A 19,848-nucleotide genomic window follows, 5' to 3' on the forward strand; every position below is an offset into this window, starting at 1 on the left:
ATTTTAAATATGTTAAATTAAAATTTTTCAATAAATACGGGGCAAATTGAATATTTTGCCTAACTATAATAGTAAGCATAAATGTACAAGCATCTTTTTTTTTTTTTATAGATTTGATAGTGATTTTATCTTTTATTCAATTTATTTGTAAGCATATTGGTGTTTCACCACAAGACACTGAAAAATCAAATTAAAAAGGGAAATAAAAATACTGTAAAAATTTAAATGTAAAATGTGTTAATATCGAAAGATTCAATGAAAAAAAGAGATGAAGATGCATATTGATGATGATAAAATAATATATTTCTAAACAAAACTATAAGCATAAAATATTTACAAAAGGCAACCGAATGCACTTGATTAAAGAAAATGGGTCCCTTTCACTTAACTGCCAAATGCCAGTAAAAGATCACTATTCTACACGCAAACAAAGATTAAATTTCACCGCCCAAGCACAACTCACCATATTAAAGTCTAAAGAAATCCCCCCACAAATCTCAGCTTTCTTATCCACCACCAGTTTCAATCCATTTTCAGACCCATCTTCAAACTTGCTTGTAAATTGGTTTGCTTCTATTGTATTTCTACAAGCTCGTAAAATGATGTATCGAATTAATCATGCACATACCTCAGCCTCCAAACTGTTTAGAATGGCTGCTACTTGAACAATTGTAGGCCTGCTTTTCCTAGAATTGCTAATACAAGCTGAAGCAACCTTTGCCAATCTAATAATTGGCTTCGTATCTGAAGGTATTGCAAGTCTAGCGTCTAAAAGCTCACTAAACTTATTTTCTTTAATCAAAGGCAATGCCCACTTCACAAGTAACCCTTCCTCATTTCTCCTTCCTGTCAACAGCTCTAACAAAACCACACCAAACCCATAAACATCACTTGCCTTGCAAGGGCCACCCCCAATTTCACGCCAGTATTCTTCATCCACGCACCCTGCTACGTATCTTCTTTCTTTAGGTGCCAAAAAGGAGAGTCCGTAATCACAAACCCTAGCAGAAAACTTCACATCTAATAGAATATTTGAGGCCTTGAAACACCCATGTATAACATTCGGTGCCATCCTTTCATGCAAATACTCAAGCCCTCTGGCTGCCCCGGCAGCCACCCTCAGACGGCTGCTCCAATCCAACAGGAAACCAGCATCAGAATTTTCATGCAAATGAAAATCCAAACTGGCCATATCAACAAATTCCATAACAATAATTCTCTCCCCTGGAGCCTGTGAAAATCCCAATATAGGCAATATATTTGGGTGTTGGGCTAAAGACAGTGTTTTGAGTATTGAAGAGAACCCACAACCAGCATTGCTCAAAACAAGAGATGGGTGTATTCTTTTAACAGCAACCAGCTCTTCTCTTGGCAATAGGGCTGCGTATACTGTACCTAAACGGCCTTTACCAATAACTCTTCGATGATTAAAGCCATCAGTGGCAGCATCTATATCTGTCAATGGATATGTGGGAGCAGAAGCCTTGAATGAAAGAGTTTCTTCAGATTCTACAGGTTTCTTTCTACAAAAGAAATAGAGGATCAAACCAAGAATGATGAAAATAATCAAAAGAAGAGCAAGGATAAAATCATAAGCAATTTGGTCGCCGGAATACATGTTTGCGATCTTGTTTATTTTGGTTGATATGGGAAGGGAAGAAGTAGATTACTCTACAAGGAATTCCTTTTGGAATTGAGCTTTATATATATAAATATATATATATATATATATATATATATATGAGTGAAAGATAAAGGCAAAGAGAAAAGAGAAATCTGTCTGGCTTAAATGTCAATGCTTTGAAAAATGGCTAAGAAAGTTGAGAGTTCTATGGCTTTGATTATCTTCAGGGCCGAAAGCAAATATTTATATTAAGAAATTTATTAATAATTTAATATAGATATTAATTTAATTAACCAATCAATTTATAAAATTCTCACAATATGTATTATTGGGCAAAATATAATTTTTTAATATATAATTTTAATATGTATTTCAATCTTTTTGCTATTAATAGAACATATAATTGATAAAGAATAATTTTTTGTTTAAGAAATTTACATAATTGGAGTGCAAAATTAAAATTGAATGTAAATTCTTCAAAGTTTATGATGGTAAATTTCTTTTGTTAGTAAAATATTATTTATTAATTTGGATTTTATTTCTTTAAATAACTAGGTCATAAAAAGAAATTAATTTTTAAAATTAAAATTTATAAAGTAAGTTTGACTATTATTAAAAGATTTGAGAAGAATAATCATCTTGAAATATCAATTAAATAAGGAAAATTCACCAAATTTTCCATGGCCCCCTCTGGTCCTTTAAATAAGGAAAATTCACCAAATCTTGTTGATTTGGCTTCTTAAAATCTGCAACATGGGAATGATTAGATTGACAAGATTTGGGAGGACTAAATAGATTAAATTAAATTAAATGTGTTAAAGTTGAATTTTTTTTTTATTTATTGTAAAAAAAATAAGGTTAAAGAGGGATTGAATTTAAAACTCTTTGAGATTTATTATATTTATGGTGAAAGCGTTAAATAGTGACGATTATTTTTAAATGTATAATTCATTAATTATTATTTAATTTATTAAATTTTTGTTAAATAAAAAAATATATCTCTTAAATTAATTAAGGTATTATTAATTGATATATGAACATAAGAGATACTATTAAGCCATATTTAATTTATAATAATTATAGGATAATACAGTTTAGTTTAACAGCCAAAGTTATAATCTTATCAACCCCACCAATCTTTAAGTGTCATATTACTTACTAGTTTTTCTTTATCAGTTTATGCACTTTCTATATGTATGTTTTATGAACTTATTCATTAAGGGTATTTTAAATTTTAACTTTGGTATAAATATTGTGAAATTTTTTTCTTGGGGTGGCCTTGGCCCCCAACCATCAATCATTTTTTTTTTTATATATTATATGTGTATTTTTAACAAAAAAATAGTTTATTTAGTTTAATTTAATTGTTGACCCCTTTAAATATTTTCAAAAATTTTTTAATAGGTATATTAATTTTAATTTTTTATTAATTGATATCTAAAATTTTTTAATAATCTCTCAAAAGTATTTATAAAAAAAATTAAAAAAGTGTAGTAAATTTTTATTTTTATTAATTGACCTTTCAAATCTTTTATTGTCCTTAATAATTTATAATTTATATATTATGATTTAAATTAAAATATTAAAATTACTTGATTTTTATTAAATAAATACAAAAGTTCAATAAAAAAATTAATTACTCAAACTTTTAAATCTAATTTGATTGACAATTATTATTTGAAAATTAAATTTAGGCTAAACAAATAATTCCTATCACATAATTTAGAATTAGATGGGATTTTTTTAATTTTTATCTTTGCTCTCCCTCTCATTCTACGGGTAAAATATATAATTTCTTTTATCTTTCCACTCGTTTAGCTTTTTTTTTTCATTTATTTTATTCAAATTAAAAAAAATATTTTATTTATATGTATACAACTTATACAAAATTTTAGATAAATCAACTTAAATATACATTTATTTTTTTTATTTATATACTTACTTAATTATTTTACTAATCTCTTTTTTTTTGTTTCTTTAAGTTTATTGTTTTTTTAATCTTATATTATTATGCCATATAATCTATCTATTTGGTGTTTATATTTATTTTTTTAACTTTTGAATGTATGAGTTTTATGCAAGAATTTGGTATAATAATTTAATATCGATCGATTGATTTTTATTTTTTTTTAATTATATAATTTATATAATGAAGTTATATAATAATTAAAATTATAATATTGTAATACTTATATTTACTATAGAAATTTTTACTATAATTTCTTTGAACTGATAAAAAAATTTTACAAATTAATATTTTGTGTTATTTTTATTTACTATATATTTTGCACTCTATTATATATAGAGTGCATTATAATTGGTCTTTCAAAGAAAAATTCCCTGAGTCCGCCCCGGAAAACAATATCATGCCCGTTAAGAATATATATGGAATAAATCATTCCAATAGAATGCCAAGTAGTGAGAAAATGAAGAAGAAAGGAGACAGTTCAAGAATGAATAGCTTGGCATTTTTAGCTATTAATTAAGAATTGGTCTTGGCATGATTCTATGAAGCTAATGGTGGTGCCTATTGGTTTAGGTTTTGAGTAATCTACATAGTCGTTCTTTTATGATGGAACTCTAACACCTCTTTCCAAAAGAGGGGGAAAATAAAAATTCTAATATCAATGAGATATTGGTCTGATGGCTAACACTGAAGTGCTAAGACTGTTAAGAAAGTTGATTATGCTAGGTTTATTTTTGGTGGCAAAGTCTCAGTAAAGTCTTAGAGGTTGTAGTCACTCTCTTTGAAAGAATTATAGCTCGACTATGTTGCTCCTTGAGTGAAAGAAAAAAGAGAAATCAATTTTTATTTAAACTGTTATTTATAAAATATTTATACCTCTTAGAATAAACACAACAGTTTATTTTATATCTTTTAGAATAATTTATATCCCTTAAAATAATTATATAGTTATTTATTTAAATAACTGTTAATTAATTAAAAATAAAATAAGATTAAAGTGCTCAATCTTTTGACATTAAATATTATTTAATTTAATAGTCAGCCAAAGCTAATTTAATTGAAATTTTTAGAGTACCCTCCAAAATTTCCCACTAACTAAATATTATTTAATTTAATAGTCAGCTCTCATTAAAAAATTATATTAGTTCCTGACTATCTAATGCATTAACTCACTACATGCATGCTAAGTTTTTCCATAATTATTAATAAAATTATTTTTGTTTATATAAGAAAAAAAAAGAGAAAAGGTTTCCTCAAATTAAAAAAAAAAATCAACAAACATATATGGAATTTATTGTCTATTAGCATCAACATTATTTTTTTTTTAGGGAGACATCAACATTATTAATATATGAGGACTTGCAATATTTCCCAATGGCATGGGAACCTTTTCATTCAACCTTATTGATTTTAATTATAATATAATTATTCTGATTAATGTTTATAGGCAAGAAGATAAGCACAAGACTTAGCGATCCATCCCTTAATTATCTCAACCACTGTCTTTCGTTGCATGATTAATTGCTGTGGATCACTTGCTTTTGCTCGAAGCAAATCTTATCCATGAGACCTGTCATATTAACCACACTAATTAATTAATTACTTGGCATTATCACATTCCATTTAACAATTAAATAAATAATTTTAATTTGAGTAATTATTAGTAAAAAAATAAATAATTTTATTAAAACAAATTAAAGTAAAACAATCAAGTCAACCATTAACAACTGAAAAAGCTTGTTGGCTTATACAGCTAATTGATGGAATAAGAAGGGGGCAGGGTGGGGTTATGTGGAACTTTACTATGCAGCCGATACTACCAAACAATTTCAAGGGAACAATATCCTATTCAAAGGCCACTTTTTTTTTTTCCTCCAATCAACAATTAATTTGTTGTCATTTTGGTCACTGGTTATTGGAATCTTTAAACTTTTTAGAAAGGAAGGAAAATAAAGAAAATTTTTTTTATTATTATTTTTTATTTGGTAAGAAAAATAAAAAAAAATGAAAATAAAAATAAAATTATTTTTCAAGATTATTTTTCCTTCCTTTATTTTCCACACATTCAAGCAGAGGGTTAATTTCAAAATTTGAATTTATAGAGAAATTTCCATATAATTACCCCTCAAACAGATGTTTTGGGCTTGACAGGCGTATCTCTCAATTTTAGTAATGGTGTAGGGGTGGGCTAAAGTTAGTCCTTTCACCTAGAATTGGAGCTAGGCTATTAACTGAGCCTGGATTATCTATTGCGGGCTTAGATTCCAATTTCAGGCTGATATTTATTACATTGGAATTCGAATTTTTTTATTTATTTATTTTTGTCTAAGCATTGGAATTGGAGTTTAATCCCTGAAAAAGTACACAACCCACAATAATTACTCTTGTGTTCAACTGGAATTGGGCCATAATGGGTCATCATTTAATTCATTAGGTTTGCAATGAAGAAATTGGGCAGACAGGTTGTTCAAACTGGAAATGGGAGACTTAACTCATTTATTGTTTTCCTATAAAGAAAATTCTTATCTAAATCGGCCTATTAATTTAATATATGATAAAATTTACATGTAAAATAATTAAAATTTAATGAGTTAATTTTACATAAAATTTCTTAATAATTTAAAAATATTGAAGTGATATTTAGAATTATAAAATTTTAAGTTGAAATCTCAGTTTATATAATAATAATAATAATAATGAAGAGAAAAATGGAACTTGAAGAAAATATAGTATTTGCCATAAACTTCATAGCATACACACAACAGCATTTCATTATACCTTTGAACACATCAAAGAAAGGAAATTTTATTCATCTTCCCTTAATTTTAGTGTTATTTTATTTATGTTTCTCAATTTCAATTTGTTACTAATAAAATTCTTAAATTTTAATTTATTTCAAATGAGTCCTCATATCTGTAATAGCATATTTCTAAGGTGAAAAAAAATGTTAAAATCATTACCTTTATCTTACAAAAAGAAATTTATCATTTTACCCCTCTCCCTTTTCTTTCTCCTCTCTCACATTCTTATTTTTTATAGTCTAATTAATTAATTAATATTTATTTATCAACAAAATTATTTTTTAGTAAACTATTATTCATTAAATTTATTAACCAAATTGTTTAGTAATTTATATTTTTCTATTTATTATTAATTTATTATGATTAGTTTAATTTTATTAAACTTTAATTTAAATTTTCTTTTCTATCAATTTTAAATCAAAATGGTAATTTTTATTAGAAAATTAGTTTTTAAATCAGTATTTGAAAATTATATAAATAAAATTTATTTTAGAACTAATTTTTAAATTTAAAATAACTTTTAATCTAAAATTAAAATTTATTATTAAATGTATAAAATTAAAATAAAATTAAAGTTTAATAAATTTAATTAAATTATTATAAATAAATAAATAAATAACAAATAGAAAATATATAAATTAATAAATAATTTTGTTAATAAATTTCATAAATAAAAATTTGAATAAATAATTACCAATTAAATAATAAAATCCATATTAATTGAAGAAAACTATAAAAATTAAAAATAAAAATAAAATAAAATAAAATAAAATGAAACCACATATTTTATATTAGGAAAATTTGCTATTTGGTCCTTGAGTTTTACCATTAATAATGATTTGGTCCTTGGGTTTTGAAAATTGAACATTTAGTGCTTGACTTTTGTTTCCATTAAAAAATGTAAGTCCCTTTGCCCTTTCTGCCGTGAGTCTCCCTAATTTCAATGGTCTAAGAAATAGATAAATTTTATATCACGACTCGATTCTACGGCCGAACTGACATTAGAACCTGGGTTGTTATAAAGCTCTCGAGACTCATAGTAAGTCTCACTATTCCCAAATTTATAATCAGGGTCAAAATTAATGCCCAACATACAAATAAAATAAAAATTATATTTTTATTTAGGCCAACCCAACCCGATAACCATCAGAAATCAAAACTAGGGGAGCCTAACCCAACTCTGATACCCATTATGTACAAACTATTTAGTATCATTAAAATTTTTTCATTAATTAATACCATAGATACATAACATAATGTCACAATAGAGTTCTAATTATTAAACAAATAAATAAGTATGTAAATAAATAAATAAATAGATACTAGAAACTATTAAACTAGACAGGACAACTTGTGGAGGAAAAATACAGGTTAGATTCGAAGCAATAAACTCGCTCTTCCTGTAATCTGAAAAAAAAAAATATTTGAATAGGAATGAGCGTTCGACTCAGAGAGTTTAGATATTCATTGTAGATGTAATTTCTATAACTATCTAAAATTAGTGCAATCCTACTATGAAATGCACATCCATCACATATAATAAATAATCACCAAATATTCGCATGAAAAGTTAATTTGGAGCAACTCACACATCCAATATATATATATATATGGGAGCTGATCCTCTATACAGCTGCCAGCGAGGTCAACTCAAGGCAGACTTTCGCTTAATAATCTAAGTGCGGGGGTCAGCGAGATCAATTCAAAGCCATACTCACTCCGACTTATCCATATATAAGGATCAGGTCCCAGCAAGTCAAGCTCCAACCGCGACTACTTGTCCTATCCATATCCATATCCACACCATACTCATGCCAACATACCCACACAACTCCAAATCATCCTCAAAGCAGCAATCACAAATAAATAATAATAATTAAATATGCAACAATAAAAATACCCTTAATATATTAACTATACATATGCATAACTAAATATTTATAAAATGAATGAGTATGCCAGATATATAATTAATATTGAAATTACAAAAATAAGATCCAACTCACAGACTTATCGACTGAACTATAGCTAGTCCGGCTAGAAGGAGAAGACGGCCAGCATCGACCACCAAAAGATACACACTGACCTCTATCAAAAGACTGATAAAATTAAATAATTAATTCAATCTATAGAATCAAAATAAATCCTAAGGTCTTACCAAAATTTTGACAGAGTCTTCTTTATAACTGGACTTAACCCCGCTATAAGAAAAATGCAACCAAAGCAATCAACAGGGCCTTAAGTCCACAACAACAATTATAACGTCCATCCGAAGCCTACAAAAATCCCAATCTAGGTCCGATCCTCCAAACTTTAACTCGGGTCCCTAACACTTCTACAGTCCAAACAATTATTCTCAGCACTTTAAAAATTATAAAAATATTTCTGGAGGCCCTCTATATTATCCTTGTGTTAATTAAAACTATGTTACTTAATTTTACTAAGTCAGGAATATTTTTAGATTTATCAGCTAACTTAGCCAAGGTAAAAATTACACAACTTAAGTTTGGGACTATCTTTGCAAATTTTGCTACCTAAAATGCATCCAAAATATCTGAAAATGCTAGGAATGACTGTAAACACGATCCCTTTCCGAGACAGCCCACCAAATGCCCAGATCGAGCAAGAAACTTGATTCTGAGTGTCGATGAGCTATCACCGATTCGATTGCACCTAAACAAAGCCTAAAAATTGTTAATAATTATCATAAAATTATATTTAATTTTTGGGCATAAAAAAAAAATCTCACCAAGCAATCTGGACTATTCGATGATCTTTTTTTCCAACGATATTCGATCGGAGAGGGGTCGGTCTCATCTCAAAGGTTTCGTCGCGCTGAGTTCATTTAGGGTCTTAGATCGTCGATCCAACGGTCAAATCATTCTAGATCTGATCGAAAAGCTTGAAAATCTAAAAATTCTATCCTCCATAACTTTCTCCTCCAACCACCTTTTGCTGGAAAATTGATATCAAAAGAAAGCTCTCAGAATAAGCTTTCTAACACCACTAGAATCGTCTTAATCGGATGTCGCATGAAGCCGAAATTGCGCTTGGAAGTTGTTGCCCTTGTGCATGCATCTTTCTCTCTCCTCCTTTGTTTGCCGCCACTTCTGGTGGTCCTAGCTGCCATTCATGGCCTCATGGTGGCCTCATGGTGGCCTCATGGCCTCCCTTGTTTCTCCCTTCTTGATCCTTATATCTCCTCTTCCCCTTTTTCTCACTATTAGAACTTAACCCATGAAAACATTTTTATTGAATTGAATCAAACCTGTAACAATAAAAGCTCACTCTTCTCAAATCCTCTTCAAGCAATTGGGATTGCAAATTGCTTTCTTCACTTTGAACTCACAACATTCTTCCCCTTATTCACATACACACTCAAACTTTCATCTCCTCATCTATCACTGGAATCTCCCATTGTTACTATCTCTACCTCTCTCACCATTACAATTACAACCTTCATCAATTAAACAACCTGCCAAAATTCAGAACATTACCCCATTCGCCAAAAGATCTCAACAAGCCATTTTCCATGGAAACAAACAAACTCAAGCCAAACCATAATAAAACAAGGGTAGAAAGAAATCACAGAAATCACAAAAAATGATCAAAAGCATAAACATTTTTCAAGTGGGAATATTGCATGTCACACCTTACCCCTCTGTAAGGCATAAAATGATCCCGTAGAATACCTAATGAACTACCGAATTTCACTTATCGATAACTCATTAAGTACCCTACAAGAGATTTTAAAATAATTTTCTTACTTTTTATAAGTGGTGAGCATTTTCTAATAGGTATCAAAACATTTAATTAGAGTTTGAAAACTAGTTAAAATTTTTTTCCCATTTTATTTTTTCGCAAATTTTATAAAAATTTCGGCAGAGTGCAGTCTATATTTTGAGAAAACAGTTCTTCAAATACCTGGAAAAAAGCATTTCCAATAATTTATCTCAACAACTTCATCAATTTCACAACCATCCCAACCAATTTTAACATTATTTCTCAATTTCCAAAATTCAACATCATCAAAATACTATAATTCAATTTCATTCAAATTAAAACAAAATACTTCTATTCATATTTCATTAAAGATAAAACAATTTATATACATCATTACAAAAATTTACATTAGAAAAAATCCAAACCAAAATTAATTACAAGCTTTATACAACTCTATACAAAATTTATACAACTTTATACAACTGCTCATAACCAATTTTACATGTCCATACAGTTGCATACATTTACATATATCAAAATAGTTTTTACATTCAGGGTATAAAATATACCCGATAACTTCAAAGTAGGTAGCTTCTCAATCCTCAGCAGCTCACTCTGATGCTCCTCTAATCTCTATATCTGCGACAGCAATAACAACTATCGCTGAGTACTAAGACTCAGTGGTGCACAACATACTAAAATAATCTTTATGCAGAATTTAAAACATATTTATTCAAAAATTAAACTAAACATGTGATATCAATATAAAACATGATTTACAAGATTTTAGTTCAAATAATTTTATTTCAAAAGTCTCAAAACCATTTACATAAAAACACACAGTTATATCTTGCCATTCGAAACAAATATAATCTCAATAGCCGGAGGCTAAGGAGAAGTCACATCACAAGGCTAGCTAGCTCAAATATATGGGAACCCATTCTTTTTCTTCTTCTACTGGCACACACCTCAAACACTTCAACCAGAAAAGGAATCAAAATTCGAAACTGATTTCCCCCACTAGTCATGCTAGTGAGGTGTTTAAATATATGGCCATGACACTGTGATTTCAAAACTTATCTTAACAATTTACTAAACATTTATTGCCATTTCAAATATACACAAATAAACTTTTAACAATTCAAAGAAAAAGCATAATACACATTTCATACACTTTGTAAATGAATTTTAAAGCATATTGATGTTGTGCACAAACCTTAAGTGAGTCGCCTCTTGGCCTTGACTCGATCCCTCGGGTTCTTTTCCGGTATTCTTTTCTACTGAAATACACAGTTTTATAGTGTTTCAGTATTATAACTCATAATAAATCTAAAAATAAATTCAAATTCACTTATACCTAGCTTTAATATGCTAAACTTAGCGTTATTTAAATTTTGTATTTCGAGGTTACTATTCATGGTACTATTCAAGTCAATTTGTTGACTTTCTAAGGCTTAATAGGTATGGGAATTCCAACTATACTCACATACCACATTTTGGTCACCAATTTTGTTGGTTTTGGTTGTTTTCTAAAAACTTAAGTCTTTTAGGTAAATTTGCAAATTTTCAGTTTTGGTGTCTTATGTTGCACTATTCCATTGGTCATTTTGCTATTAGAATTTGGCAAAATTTTTTTCATAGAAAATGTTCCCTATTGTCTTAATTTTATTCTCCTTTTTGAATCACTCCAATTGGAGTTTTGTAGCTCAAGTTATAACTATTTGAATCATCACTGCCGGATTGGACTTAACACAGATTTTCTGGGCAAATTCTGGTTCTAGCAGTTTTAGGTCACCAATTTTGAGTGGCCAAATGACTTGGTTAAGCGCATAATTTGAGTTTGTGTTCTTCATGAAAGTTGTAGGTCTATATATCAGCTTTGTACTGGTAAAATTTTAGGTCATTTAGATCTACCTAGCCCAAGTTATGGCTAAATGAACAAACACTGTTCACTTGGTCATTTTGTACAGGGCAGAATACCTAAGTTCGGATTTGGTCAATTTGTTCACTATGCTATGGTCACTTTTTGGGCATGATTCCTAAATGAAAAATGTGCAATTTTGTGTCTAGTTTCATTTTCAATTGGCTTCACATAGATTGGCCTTATAATTCAATTTTAGTCCCTGAAAGTGACCTTGGTCATGTTGCCTGCATACTGCCCACATCCAATCCGAATTCAAACTCAATTCCAACACTTCTTACACACCACAATTGGTCGTAAATGACCATTTTTTAGCTCAAACTAGGTCAAACACACCATTTGACCAATTCTCCAATTTTTGGCTTCCAAAACCCTAGGTCCAAACCCTAATTTTCGTAAAATTCATACCTAATGCATTCTAAGCATCTATCCATTGTCTACACACATAATTCAACTTAAACAACCATTAAAATGCATCAAATTCATTCATTCTCAACCCTACATACTGCTGGCCAAAATTTATATAGTCCTTTAACATATCATTTTGTTTCATTTTTCAACAAATCATTACTCAATCAAGTTGCCTAAGTATAAATATAAAGATACAAAAAGAGAAATCAAACTAACCTTACTTAGAATTTTTCACCTCTTCAAAACTTCCTCCTTTCTTTTTCTTTTTGTTATCAAGCTCTTTATCAAGGTTTGAATACAAGGTTTAATGATAGAAATTTAAGTTTTATGGTGAGATTTAGAGTTTGATCAAGCTCAAAATGAGCTTTAATGGAGTTTTAAGGGTGAGAGAACTTTGAGAGAGAGAGAGAGAGAGAGAGAGAGAGAAGTGGACAGGAAAGTAAAAAATGGAAGATGATCAATTTTTTCTTTTCTTTTTGTATATTTATCTCTTAATTTGACTTAGTCAAATTAAGTAATTAAATTAAAATTAAATATGAAGTCATGCATGATGTCATCTTGATGAGGTCATTAATTTATTTTCTTTTCTTTTCTTTTTCTCTTATTTTTCCATACTTCTTTAATTTAATTCTATATTTCAAAATTTTCATTTCTTAAATTTTATTTAACAGTTAGGTCAGGAGTCAGCTCTAAGGGTTAATTGACCAAATTGCCCCTCGCCGATTCAACCCGATTTGTAAATAATTCAATATTTCTTTCGGATCCCTGACCTAATTATTTGACTGGCTTAACAATTCTTTTTCGTGATTTTCTCTTTTCCACTGTGTTCGCAATAGTTCTAAGGGCCACAGCGTCACATTTTACGGTTCGAAATTTGAGTTTAAATCTACTTCGCAATCCTTCCGGAGAAGGTCACCTATCCTGTGACTCTCGACTCGTTTAACTTCTTATATTCTGTTTTTCTTATTTATACTTAACTAATTGACAATTACTAATTATTTGTATTCAGGGCTTATCTAGTTGTCTTAAGTGTGGTTCTCATCATTTTAATTGTCCGGACCGACACCGGTCACTGAAATAGTGAAATATACCAGGCTATGCAAATAGGGGTGTTATAATTCTCCCCCCCCCCCCCCCCTTAAAATAAATTTCGACTCGAAATTTTACTTGGTATCAGTCTCTAAACAGCTGTGGGTATTGTCTCCTCATGTCCTCCTCTCATTTCCAAGTAGCTTCTTGGCCCGAATGATGGTTCCACAGCACTTTCACTAACGGTATCTGCTTGTTCCGTAGCTGCTTCACCTCATAAGCCAGAATCTCTATGGGTTCTTCTTCATATGTGAGGTCTGCATTTACTTCAATTTCTTCTACTGGTAGTACATGAGATGGGTATGATCGATACCTCCTCAACATAGACACATGGAAGACATTATGTATCTTTTCTAACTCTGGAGGTAGTGCCAAACGATATGCCAAAGGACCCACTCTTTGCAGAACCTCATATGGCCCGATGAAACGAGGACTCAGTTTCCCTTTTCTGTCGAATCTCATAATTCTCTTCCAAGGGGAAACCTTGAGGAATACTTTCTCACCCACTGCATACTCAATATCTCTTCTCTTCAAATCAATATAGGACTTCTGATGGTCTGATGCAGTCTTAAGTCGATCTCTGATCCACCTAATCTTCTCTTCGATCTGCTGAATAATTTCGAGCCCAATCATTTTTCTTTTACCTACCTCATCCCAATACAGAGGAGTTCTGCATTTTCTGTCATACAAGGCTTCATATGGCGGCATCCCAATGCTTGATTGGTAGTTGTTGTTGTAAGCAAACTCAATCAAAGGCAAGTGTGTGTCCCAACTGCCCTCAAACTCAATCACACAAGCCCGTAGCATATCCTCCAAGATCTGAATTACCCTCTCAGACTGGCCATCGGTCTGTGGGTGGAATGTCATACTGAAGTTCAATCTAGTTCCTAGGGCTCTCTGAAGACTACCCCATAATCTATAAGTGAACCTAGGATTTCTGTCTGATATGATGGATACTGGCACTCCATGCAGTCTTACTATCTCATCAATGCACAACTTGGCTAATCTTTCTAAATTGTAGTCCATCTGAACTGGCAGAAAATGAGCAAACTTGGTTAGTCTGTCAACAATGACCCAAACTCCATCATGACTCTTCTGTGTCCTCGAAAGTCCCATCACAAAATCCATCGTTATTCTCTCCCATTTCCATTCTGGTACTGGTAATGGATGTAACAACCCAGCTGGTACTTGGTACTCTGCCTTCACTTGCTGACAAGTTAGGCATTTGGAAACAAACTCTGCCACATCTCTTTTCATACCCATCCACCAGTAATGCTCCTTTAGCCCTCTATACATTTTTGTGCCACCAGGGTACATGGCAAAAGGAGACTCGTGTGCTTCCTTCAAAATGATCTATCTCAAATCAACCTCATTAGGAACACACATTCTGCCCTGGTGTAGGAGTAGACCGTCATCTCTTATTGAGAATTATGATTTCTTGCCCTGCTGGACTTCTTCCAACAGCCTTTGATACTTCTGATCATTCTGAGCAGCCATTCTTATCTGATCAATCAACACTGGCTGTACATACCATGCAACTGCTATCTGCCCCTCATCATTAATCTCTAAGCTGGCATGTAATGATCTCAACTCATGTACCATAGACAAAGGAATAACCCGTAGACTTGCCATAATCTTGCGACTTAAGGCGTTAGCCACTACATTAGCTTTCGCTAGCTGATAGTCTATCAGACAATCGTAGTCTTTTATCAACTCTAACCATCTCCTCTGTCTCAAATTCAACTCTTTCTGGATGCTCAAATACTTCAAACTCTTATGATCTGTGTAGATGTAGCACTTCTCCCCATACAAATCTAGATCTTAAGAGCGAACACTATAGCTGCAAGCTCCAAGTCATGTGTCAGATAATTCTTCTCATGCGGTTTCAGTTGGCGTGATGCATAGACAATGACATTTCGATCTTGCATCAATACATAGCCTAACCCATTGTGAGAAGTATCACTATAAACTGTGTATTCTTTATCCGGAGTAGGTAAAGTCAGGACTGGAGCTTCAGTTAAACACCTCTTCAATTCATCAAAACTCTGTTGGCATTTATCCGTCCACTGAAAGTTCACATCTTTTCGAAGTAGCTTAGTCAATGGAGATGCCAACATGGAGAATCCCTTCACAAATCGACAGTAGTATCCAGCTAAACCCAGAAAACTACGAATCTCTATGATATTTTCTGGGTGGCCTCCAATTAAGGACAGCTTCTATCTTACTTGGATCTACCTTGATGCCCTCTACCGATACTACATGCCCCAAGAAAGATATTTCTTTCAGCTAAAATTCACACTTCGACAATTTAGCGTATAGTTGTTTCTCTTTCAAAGTCTGTAGTACAATCCGCAGATGTCTATCATGCTCTTCTGCACTCCTCGAATAGACCAATATATCATCTATGAATACCACAACAAACTGGTCAAGGTATGGTCTGAAGACGGTGTTCATCAGATCCATAAAAGCAGCCGGAGCATTAGTTAACCCGAATGGCATGACCAAGAACTCATAATGGCCATAGTGGGTTCTGAAGGCAGTTTTAGGAATACTCTGCTTTTGTACTTTCAGCTGATAATAACCTGATCTCAAGTTAATTTTAGAGAACACAGCTGCACCCCTCAATTGATCAAACAAGTCATCAATGCGGGGCAATGGATATCTATTCTTTATTGTCACCTTATTTAACTGGCGATAGTCAATGCATAACCGGAGAGTGCCATCTTTCTTCTTTACAAACAACACTGGCGCTCCCCAAAGTGACACACTAGGGTGGATAAAGCCCTTGTCAAGCAGCTCTTGCAACTACACCTTTAACTCTTTTAGTTCTGCTGGTGTCATTCTATATGGTGTTATGGAGATTGGGTCCACACCAGGCATAACATCAATCTCAAACTGCACTTCTCTTTCTGGAGGTAATTCTGGCAATTTATCAGGAAACACATCCGAAAAGTAATATACTGTAGGAATGTCCCTTAGTGTTGGACTCCCCACTTTGGTGTCTATCACATGTGCCAAGTATGCTTCACACCCTTTTCTGATCATTCTTCTAGCTAGTGCAGCCGAAATGATGTTTGATGGCAGTAAATGCCTCTCCCCATGTCTTACCACATCACCGTACAGAGGGAGACCAAAAGTGATCTTGATCTCTGATCCAATCATGGCGTGATGCCTGGCTAACCAATCTATGCCCAAGATAATATCATAATCTCTAAAGGGCATTTCAATCAAATTTGATAGAAAAACATGTCCTTGGATCACCAAAGGACAGTTTCTATAGATTCTGTTGACCCGGACCTCTTGTCCTAATGGACTAGTTACTAGCACTTCAAAACTCATTTTGACACATGGAACAGCAAGTGAACTGATTATGCTAGCACTAATATAAGAGTGGGTTGAACCCGAATCAAATAACACAAATACTTCTTGATCAGAGATAGAGAATGTACCGGCCATAATGTCAGAAGTTTCAGCTTCTTCCCGCTGTCTCATAGTGTAGACTCTGGCTGAAGCACTTCCTTGTGTTGACTGACTAACAGTACCCTAACTACCCGAAGTATTACCTCTACCTCTGCCTCTTCCTCTGCCAACCTGTTGTGAACCTCTGGGAGCAGGAGTCTGAATAGATCCTTTTGCCGTAGTAGGAGCTGGACCAAATCTAGGAGCACTAGTGCAGTCTTTAGCAAGATGACCCTTGCCTCCACAGTTAAAGCAGGCTCCTGTTGCCCAATAGCATTCTCTCCCATGAATCTTATCACAAGTCTCATAAGGGCGGGGAGGCTTTGAACCCCTGCTCGACTGTTGACCAGACCTAGGGGGTCTCTGTCCAGAGAATCGGCCCCTTCCAAACCTTCCACCTCGACCTCTGCTAGGTCCACCAAATTTCTTCCTCTTCCCAGAAGTACCACTAGGACTTTGCTTTACTGACTTTTTCCCCTTGTCTTTCTCTGATTTTTCAGCTTTCTCTGATTTTTCTTTTGCTGGGGTCGCTTCTGATTCAATTCTTTCCAACTCAAGTGCTTGAGAAATGAGCTCTAAGAAATTATTGTGTCTGAATCCCACTACTTGCATCCGAAGGCTGGGCTTCAAACCCTTCTCAAATCTCTTGCACCTTTCCTTACTGGTAGAAAGGAGACTCCCAGCATAGTGGCTTAAGCGGAAGAACTCCCTCTCATACTCTGCCACTGATCTATTGCCTTGCTTCAGACTCAGAAATTCTTATAACTTCGGATCTACATATGCATCTGGGACGTATTTCTGTCTGAATTCTCTGATGAAGTCATCCCAGGTCAGTACTGGTGGTTCAGCCAAGGTGTGGGGGATGGTCTTCCACCAATCATATGAATCTCCTTGTAGTAGTGACACGGAGTATTCAAATTTCAGCTCATCTGGGCAGTGCAGCTTCTTTAACACTCTGTCCATTCTTTCCAGCCATTGCTCTACCTCTAAAAGGTCTACTATACCCTTGAATTCTGTCGCCCCATACTTCAATAACTTATCATATTGTCTAACTGGAGCTTGGGTTTGCACCACAGGAGTCTGGGGTGGAGCTTGAGTAGGCATATCAATACAAAACATGATTTACAATATTTTAGTTCAAACAATTTTATTTCAAAAGTCTCAAAACCATTTACATAAAAATACACAGTTATATCATGCCATTCGAAACAAATATAACCTCAATAGCCGGAGGCTAAGAAGAAGTCACAACACAAGGCTAGTTAGCTCAAATATATGGGAACCCATTCTTTTTCTTTTTTTACTGGCACACACCTCAAACACTTCAGCCAGAGAAGGAATCAAGATTCAAAACTAATTTCCCCCACTAGTCATGCTAGTGAGGTGTTCAAATACATGGTCATGACACTGTGGTTTCAAAACTTATCTTAACAATTTACTAAACATTTATTGCCATTTCAAACATACACAAATAAACTTTTAACAATTCAAAGCAAAAGCATAATACACATTTCATGCACTTTGTAAATGAATTTTAAAGCATATTGATGTTGTGCACAAACCTTAAGCGAGTCGCCTTTTGGCCTTGACTTGATCCGTCGGGTTCTTTCTCGATATTCTTTTCCACTAAAACACACAGTTTTATAGTGTTTCAGTATCATAACTCATTCTAAATCTAAAAATAAATTCAAATTCACTTATACCTAGCTTTAATATGCTAAACTTGGCGTTCTTTAAATTTTGTATTTCGGGTTTACTATTCATGACACTATTCAAGTCAATTTGTTGACTTTCTAAGGCTTAATAGGTATAGGAATTCCAACTATACTCACATACCACATTTTGGTCACCAATTTTATTGGTTTTGGTTGTTTTCTCAAAACTTAAGTCTTTTAGGTAAATTTGCAAATTTTCAGTTTTGGTGTCTTATGTTGCACTATTCCATTAGTCATTTTGCTGTTAGAATTTGGTAAAATTTTCTTCATAAAAAATGTTCCCTATTGTCTTAGATTTATTCTTCTTTTTGAATCACTCCAATTGGATTTTTGTAGCTCAAGTTATAGCCATTTGAATCATGGCTACCGGATTGGACTTAACCCAGATTTTCTGGGCAAATTCTGGTTCTGGCAGTTTTAGGTCACCAAATTTGGATGGCTAAATGACTTGGTTAAGGGCATAATTTAGGTTTGTGTTCTTCATGAAAGTTGTAGGTCTATATCTCAGCTTTCTACTGGTAAAATTTCAGGTCATTTAGATCTGCCTAGCCCAAGTTATGGCCAAATGAACAAATACTGTTCATTTAGTCATTTTGTATAGGCCAGAATACCTAAGTCTGGATTTGGTCAATTTGTTTACTATGCTATAGTCACTTTTTGGGCATGATTCCTAGATGAAAAATGTGCCATTTTGTGTCTAGTTTTATTCCCAATTGGTCTCATACTAATTGGGCTTGTAAATTTTCAGTTTTGATCCCTAAAAAGGACCTTGTTCATGGTGCCTGCATATTGCCCACATCCAATCCGAATTTAAACTCAATTCCAACACTTCCTACACATCACAATTGGTCATAAATGACCATTTTTCAGCTCAAACTAGGTCAAACATACCATTTGACCAATTCTCCAATTTTTGGCTTCCAAAACCCTAGGTCCAAACCCTAATTTTCATAAAATTCAAACCTAATGCATTCTGAACATCTATCCATTGTCTACACACATAATTCAACTTAAACAACCATTCAAATGCATCAAATTCACTCATTTTCAACCCTACATACTGCTGGCCAAAATTTATATAGTCTTTTAACATATCATTTTGTTTCATTTTTCAACAAATCATCACTCAATCAAGTTGC

General features: G+C 32.6%; 1 protein-coding gene across 1 annotated transcript; it reads right to left on the reverse strand.

Annotated features, from left to right (window-relative positions):
• Nucleotides 1–220: 220 nt before the first annotated feature.
• On the reverse strand, nt 221–1,722 carry LOC131170458 (serine/threonine-protein kinase-like protein ACR4). The gene has a single exon (XM_058129487.1). It carries the CDS (start codon nt 1,616–1,618, stop codon nt 617–619), a length of 1,002 nt encoding a protein of 333 aa, XP_057985470.1. The 5' UTR covers nt 1,619–1,722; the 3' UTR covers nt 221–616.
• Nucleotides 1,723–19,848: the final 18,126 nt, after the last annotated feature.

This window comes from Hevea brasiliensis, chromosome 11, assembly GCF_030052815.1.
Source record: "Hevea brasiliensis isolate MT/VB/25A 57/8 chromosome 11, ASM3005281v1, whole genome shotgun sequence".
In the NCBI taxonomy this organism is placed as follows: domain Eukaryota; kingdom Viridiplantae; phylum Streptophyta; class Magnoliopsida; order Malpighiales; family Euphorbiaceae; genus Hevea; species Hevea brasiliensis.

What these genes read in the sequence shown, in the direction of transcription:
- LOC131170458 (XM_058129487.1), bottom strand. Translation starts at nt 1,618, where the DNA reads ATGTATTCCGGCGACCAAATTGCTTATGATTTTATCCTTGCTCTTCTT.